We start from the raw sequence: 8,137 nt of genomic DNA, 5'->3' as shown, positions 1-8,137 counted from the left end.
ATATCTTATTAGTAAAAAATAAAAATTAAAAGAAAAGAAATAAGAAAATAATATAATATAATATATATATATCTAATATAATATAAAAAGAGGGCTAAGTATAAAAGCTAAATTAATTAAAGTTATAGCCTAAGTATATTTAATATACTTATTTAATAATAATAAATTTAAGTAATTAAGGGAGGTTTTAAAAGAGTTAGTTAATAATATTATAAGAATAATAATATAATAAAACTATAAATAACTTAAATAAAATAATATATTACTTAGTAATTAATAAATTCTATTTAATAAAATATATTATATCTTATAATCTTATTATATCTTATTTATATTACTAATACTAATAATCTTTAATTTTAAATAATTAAATTATATAAAACCTAATATAATTTCCTCTTATAAAACCTTATAATTACCCCTCTTTAATTTATATTATATTATAATTATTTAATTAACTTTAATACCCTCTCAGCCTGTTTTTTAATAGCCTTAAGCTACTTATTATATAAGCCGCCTAGGCAAAGAGCTTTAATAAATTCCCTCTTCCTCTAGCTTATATTTATCCTTTTAAGTAACTTCCTTTTAAGCTTATTAAGTTCTTTTAGCTTAAGATTAAAAAAGCCTTTATTAATTAGCTTACAATAAGGCTATATAAGTAAGAGGATCTTATAATTAAAAAGTATTAATTTAATATAGTTAGTATTATTTTCTTTTTTTTTTAATTATTTTAATTTTTATTATTATATTATAAAGCTTATTATAATTATCTTTTTTAATAACTTAATTAATCTTATAAATTATATTATAGTATTTTATTAAATATGCCTTATTATATTTAAGTAGTTATAGGCTTCTTTAAATAATAAGTATTATAATTATATAATTAAAATACTATTAGTTATTATAATTAAAAGTTAAATTAAATAACTTATTATAAAAGTGTATTAGATATTGTAATAGCTATAGTAAGCATTCTAGGGTAAAAAGTCTGAGCTTTATTAGTGGGCTTAGATGGATGTCTATAATAATAGATATAAAGTGTTATAACCCCAGCGCTTCCGTCACGTGCACCCCACATTTTCCACTAATTACTATACCCCCTATAAAATAAATTAGTACTAAGACTTTATAATTATAAGTAATTTATTATAATTAGTATTAATCTATTATAATTACTATTAATCCTATAATAACCTTACTAATTACTATATTTATTTATTAATATATAAATTATAATTATTATTACTTTTATAAACTTAGCTTACTAGCTATTAATAAGACTTCTTTATATTAATAAGCCTAATATATATTACTTAATTATTAAGAGATGTAATAACTAATATGCTTAGTTTAAATGCCCTATGCTATTTATAAATATAAACCTAGTATAGACTAGTTTCTCTATTTAAAACTATATTTATTATATAAAGGGATGGATTCCCTTTAGGACTTTAGCTTATATATGCTTTTTTAGATTTAATTTTATATCTTTTATCTTTGTATTTAATACTATTAAACTAATTACTTAATTCCTTATCTTATAACTAAGACCTTATCTTAATTAAACTTAACTAGCTGTTTATACTTAGCTTATAATTAAGATTATTAGAATTTATTATCTTTTTATAGTCTTTTTCTTATTATTGTTTTTTACCTTTAAAATAATTAAAGTATAGTATTCTTTAAAGTAGGTTATAAGAAGAAGATTAGGGCTAGCTAAAAAGTAAGACTCTCTAGCTAGCTTATATATAGCTAGGTTTAGGCTATAATTAAGGCAGCTAATTATAATAATATTAACTTAATAAAGCTTTACCTCCTAAGGGGTAATTAATATTTAAATTATATTAGACTTTAGAAATACTTAAATATATCTTTTAAGGCTAATTTATAAACTTAAATTAAAAAAAAATTAATTATTAATTTTATTATTATTATTTTATAATATTTAAAGGCTAATATAAAATAAAGAATTTTATAATTTTTATTATTATTATTTAACTTAATAAATATTAATAAAGTAAGCTTTAATATAGTTGGCTAAAGAAGACTTATAAAAATATAAATTATAAATAATTAAGGTTATAATAGATTATATATCTTTATAACTTAAGTAAGATTATACTTTTTATTTTTTTTAACTATAGAATTACTAGTATAAGTAATAGTTAGGCAGTTAAAAACCAGAGTTAGATGTGTTATTTTCGCAGCAGGGTCCCTGTAAAGGAATATTATGCATAAGTCACGTCACATTGGGGGCCGAAAACCCGCCCCCTCTTTCTTTCCCGGCCTTAAATTGCAAGTCTGATTTTTCTCCAGAGAGAGAAATTTCAAATGAACGAAATCACAGCTGGCGCTCCAATGTCGCAAATCAGGGCCATCGCTACTCATATTCTTAACACATGGCCCAACCAAGAGCAATTGAGAAATCCCCACTATTAACCAACCGTCTGTTCTTGCGCTTTATCCCTCAAACTGACGCTTACATTCTGAGGCATAATCCTTTAGACCTGACTGATAAACCGCATAGACAAGATGAGGCGGGCAGCACCCGCGTCTTTCTCTGGGTCCTCCCAGGAATACCAGAGCATCAGTCTCACTCGCTTCGAAGAACAACCCAACATTGCCCCATCACCTGCCAGTACCACCATCGGTAGAGAGGGCTCATATTTGACGCCCCGGTCTGAAGTTGATTCTCCTTGTCTTAGCCCCAATTTGCACGACTCTTTTGCCTCGGGCGGCAGAGAACACAGCCAGGTGGACTTGCTAGCCGCTGACCGGGCACATAACTTGTCCACTGGACTGGGTGTCTACCAGCCCATTACACCAACGCAACCTCCCAAAGACCCATCGTGGTTAAGGCTTGTGAAAAGTAAATGGTGCATGGTAGTATGCCTCGTTTTTGGGGCTGCAGCGGCCGTCGGCCATCATATTCTCTATGTTCACCTCCACAATCGCATAGCGACAAACCAGCAATGGTGGTTACGGCTAGGTCAATTTCTAGCCTTTACTGCAAAAGCCAGCTTTGTTGTTGCTGTACTAACAGCTTATGAGCAAGTAGCCTGGAGAGCTGTTAGCCGAAACAGTTATACAGTCCATGCTATCGACTCTCTGTTCGGCGCGACCCACAATATTTTTGAGCTCTTTAATAAAGAGGCGTGGAAGAAGTCATCCTTTGCTATGGTCCTTGCTATATACATTTGGCTATCACCTGCCGTAGTCATCTTCACTTCAGCAACATTAAACGTGGTGACTGACACAAGAGGCGAACATTCAAACTGCACATCTATCCGAACCCTCAACTTTAGCAATGACGCCAAGAAAAGCTGGGACGATGATAAAAGGGCTATGAATGAGACCATGCGCGGGATCTCCATCTCGATGTTTAACGAGGTGATGGCAGACCGGGATTCCCCTTATCACTTCGATTACTGGCTCAAGGCTGCCCCACCGCTTGATTCCATTGCCTCCAGGGTCTTGTCTGGAGGGCAGCCAATCCAGAGAGACGAGGTGGCTACGGAGATATGTGGAAAAGGCTGGGACTGCTCTACGACCATTCACTTTTTAGGGCCTGGATACAAGTGCGAGCAGCTTGCCAAAGGTGCGAACTCGACAATGAGCAGCTTCAATGATTACGAAACGCCCTTCAATTTGACCGAGATGATACCTGCTGGAAACGCTAGTTTTTATAGCGTTGCAAACTGGGGAGAATACAAAACGAACCAGATTACAGTGGACGAGAACAACAAACCGGTACAGAAGCCTCCGTTTCCGAAAAACCTGGGTGCTTTCAGAACAGAACCAGCTCTTTGGATGGGCTACGTCGAGGTGGATGATATAGATGCCCAGCATGCAAAGAACCGTAGCATGAAGGGCTGGGATCAAGATTATACGCCTGTTATTACTGTTTGTGAGCATTGGGAAACCAACTATACCGTCAATCTGAATTATACAGGTGGTCGCCAATCATACGAAGTCACTTATCGAGACTATATACAAAGAGTTATCAACACAACATACGTTAATGAGTCTGCCAGCGATGGAACTCTCGACCCAATACTTGCCGAACCTGTAGAGAACTATGTTTTCCCGAAGGACTGGCAATATTACCGCAAAATAGCAGCGTATCACTCCCTAGGCAAGAAGCTCCGCGATCTTCTCCAGGGATCGATTCAACTACCGGGACCTATCGCGCATTCAGCAATCACAACTTCCAAACTAGTGGCCCGTCCTGAATCTTTACCAGTCCCCGACTTTGAGGGCGCAGTGCAAAAACTCTACGAGGATATGCTTATATCTCTTCTCTCGGACCCGTTACTTCTTGCTGTGGCATGGGCCTCCCACCCAAACGAGCTCTCAGGCAGGGGCCCTGGTGGGCCCAATACCAAATACCCATGTATTCGCATGCGCACAGGCAGTTACTTCTTCTACAATTGGAAGGTCCTTGTAGCGGTATATGCGGCGTCGTTTATTGTTGGAGTTGTGGGTGTGGCATATGGGCTTCTAGTTATGTGGCAGGATGGAGTGAAAGAGGTTCGCCAGATGACCTTCTCGGCAATTGCTAAAACGACGAAGGGGATAGATCTAGACCAGAACGGGGATGGAAGAAGCAGAATCCGTGCAGTAGAAGAGCGACCGGGGAGTGGTATTTTTGAGTTTAGAGTTGAGGATTACAATCGGTGGGATGGTCACAAGACGGCAGGCGTTAAGCAGAGGCTTAGCCCTTGAAAAGGGAATTTATAATTGTATAAATGCTATTGAATTTCCAAGAAAAGGCCTTGAATAACTCTAGTTATTACTGTAATCGCCTTTGTCTAGTTCTGAGGTTAAAGGGGCTCACAATGTGTTTTTTAGACATGTAATTTACGTGGCCCTTGACGACTCATCTGAACGTCCACTGAAATCCGAACCCACTACCCATGACCTATAACCTATAACCTATGAGTGAATCCTATATTATTCCTATCGAGAGGCTCTTTGTGCATCACGACAAGTCAGCTGAGTTTTGGCTCCCCTGAACTAGGAGGCTCATGATGGAAAAGGTGGACTGATTCAAGACTTAACCTCAACGCTCTCTACTTCCAAGTCAAATCTCTTGTAGCCAGTACGCATTACAGATTCGCTTTTTCGCATATTATTGTTCAACGTTTGTTCAAGTACCTTCTCTATTGTATTCTCACTCTCTACTTTTAGATGACAATTGGCAATTCTCCTGATGGCAAGATCATGGTCTACTGTGACTAGCTATCTTTAGTCGATAAGCCCAGCAATGACATCCCATGGTTCTTCCTTACTAGGAAGATAATTGACTTCAAAAAGACAGACTTGGACCTCGGGTCCTATTTTCAGACCACCCGGGACCGGATCATTTTTCGCGTGGTTAAAAGTTAGTGCTATTATGACTTGGTCTGAAGAAGTTTGGACTCTCTGAGTGAACTCCATGGTCGCATCCCTGCTGAATGTCCAGGGAGCTCCCCTTTTTTCAGTAAGTTCTTTTCTGTTTTGCTAATTTACTATAACAATAACTAGTAGGGCGTTAAGAGTGGAAAGTACAAAACCAAGTAGAAGTAAAGCAAGAACATGCTGGCATTATTTTATTTAGGGTGGACTACCTACCCTAATTAATATTGCCTTAGCTCATTAATAATAATTATAGCCGCCGCCAGTAGTACAGAAGTAAGTGACCATGCAGATCTTAAACAGTCCTTAGCGCTTACACGACTCTCCCTTCTCAGCTAAGCGTCCGAATCAGATCCACTCTTAGCTTAGTCGACACAGCAAGGGTTCATTTTGTCTTCCTGTTCGCTATATGACGAGTTCTTCAAGTTGAAGCTGACATTTTGTTGTGGAAGACTAAGGAACGCTACTCATATGTAGGCATGGAGGTCCTAATTATAAGAGGATGTTGGATAAATGCGTTACCAGGCCGCCGTGAGAATGACGGATCGGCTGTCTCGACCCACCACCCGACCGCTGACGTTCCCTTGGGGGCGGAGACAAGTTAGAGTGGATAAGGGGAAACGTGGCAAATTAACCTCGGCGCTTCTGCCAGCGTTGTTTTAAAGAGTGGGCCATTATAAAGGCATTGTGCCCTGCTAGGATAGAGAAGGATTTTATCTGTGTTATTTGCTAGTGCCAAATATGCAATTTATTGCCGTAGAGTTTTCCCTGCTGTATTTTCTATGGATATTCTCTTTAGCCTTGGCCTTATTCTCTTATGGCTTTGAACTATAAGCTTATAGATTACCTATCCAAACCCTAAACTATATTTAACTAATCCTAGCTTATCCTTTCTTATCTTATTATACTTAACCCCTATTAGTAAAGATAATAATTATAATTTTAATTCTAAGACTAATATAATATATCTTATATCTACTTTTAATAACTATTACTTTGAAAGAGGATTTTATAGAAAGATTATAATATACTATGCCAAGGTATTAATACCTAATAGGCAGCTTATTAATACCTTAGGATTATATAATATAGGTTCCTTAAGTAATATTATATATAAAGGGGGCGAGTTTAGAGACTGCTGCTATGAAAAGGGGTATTATAGTAAGAATTCGATGTATTATAGTAATAGGTATATGTGATCGGGTATTTCTTTGAAATAAATCCAAGTAGAGCTAGATTGCCTTAATTAGCTCTCCTAAACTCTTTTAAATGTCGCCGACATTTGGATTTAAACAGGTGCCAAAGTGAGTTTGGTACTTGTTCATCCGTTGACGAGTCCTCTACGACCACCACAGCAATGCATAAGACTTTAACCTCGATAACAGCCTCATTAACACACCTCGATGTTGCTTCTGTTAATAGTACTTCAACCTCGATAGCAGTCATATCAACGGACCCCGGTGCTATTTCGACAAGCTCGTTAATAAGCTCCCTTAGCGTAGATGCTGAAGCTGGGATCGCAGTCGGATCTGTTATTGGCGGCATCGGGGCAATAGGCCTTCTCCCTTGGCTTATAATACGGAGGAAGAATAAAATATCTTTGCTACTAATGACAGATGGCGGTGAGGTGAAACACAATAATGAGCCGAGGTATGAGTTGCATGGGGAGACCAGTGCTAAATTGCCTGCTGGTTATAAAAATTACAAGAGATAAAGAGATTAAATAATTAGGCTATGGACTTTACGTCTCTGATAGCCTAGTCCACAAGCTCATTTATTACAGCGAGGTAGCTCACTTTATTTTCACTTGAGATCATTTTAATAGCTTCAGCTTCAACCTTTCTGTATTTCTATGTACTCTGGTCTCTCAGGGACGAGTTCAAACTTATCATGCATCCTGAAAGTATTCTTAAATATAAGTCAATAGGTAGTAGTAGGTCTATAATTGCCCAGAGTCTTAAAGAAGACAGAGCTAAGACTAATCCAGCTTCTCGAAGTATAGACAAGTTAGTACTCCCTGAATTTTCCAGCCTTGTACTCGGCAGAGTTTGGGTCTGCATCACGACTAAGTGTCAAGAGATAGTGCATGCGAGGTCTAAAGTTCTCGAAGCCTGATATATTCTTTCCGCGATTCATCGATGATACTGTTAAAGCCATCTCCTGTGTCAAGTTATAATTAAACAAAGGAGGAAAGAAAGTTTACATAAAGTAAGTCCATTCTATCTTATGCCATGATTGCCGCTAAAAGAGGTAGTATATACAACACAGCTTTGTCAATCATATGATTATGCCCCCCTTCGTTTGGCGTAATCTCAATAGGTCCGGACGTAGTTGGTATGCCAGGGCCAGTAACAGTTTCAGTCTCCAAATTCGACACAGAAATAAAGCCCCCAGATTCTCTACCTCCACCAGTTTTACTACCCCCACTGGAGCGTGCAGTTTGTTGAGCAGCCTCTGTCTGGGTTACCTCCGCTGGGATGGTTGGTTCCTCCTCTGAGACGGTTGGTCTCTCTACTGGGATAGTTGATTTCTCTGATGGAATAGTTAGTTTCCCTACTGGGGCGGTTTGTTTCTCCGCTGGGGCGGTTTGCTTCTCCGCCGGTGCGGTTTGTTTCTCTGCTGGGGCGGTTTGCTTTTCCGCTGGTGCGGTTTGCTTCTGCGATGGGGCGGTTTGCTTCTCTGCCGGTGCGGTTTGTTTCTCTTCTGGGGCGGTTTGCTTCTCCGCCGGTGCGGTTTG

At 37.5% G+C, this 8,137-nt stretch overlaps 1 protein-coding gene across 1 annotated transcript; it reads left to right on the top strand.

The window, feature by feature from the left end:
- The first annotated feature begins 2,297 nt into the window (after nt 1–2,297).
- Nucleotides 2,298–4,778, top strand: FOIG_15428 (uncharacterized protein). The gene has a single exon (XM_031216788.1). It carries the CDS (start codon nt 2,536–2,538, stop codon nt 4,726–4,728), a length of 2,193 nt encoding a protein of 730 aa, XP_031053480.1. The 5' UTR covers nt 2,298–2,535; the 3' UTR covers nt 4,729–4,778.
- Nucleotides 4,779–8,137: the final 3,359 nt, after the last annotated feature.

Source organism: Fusarium odoratissimum (assembly GCF_000260195.1).
Source record: "Fusarium odoratissimum NRRL 54006 unplaced genomic scaffold supercont1.52, whole genome shotgun sequence".
Lineage (NCBI taxonomy): Eukaryota > Fungi > Ascomycota > Sordariomycetes > Hypocreales > Nectriaceae > Fusarium > Fusarium odoratissimum.
The sequence above is the reverse complement of the archived record's forward strand: the minus strand, read 5'-3'. Positions and strand labels throughout refer to the sequence as shown.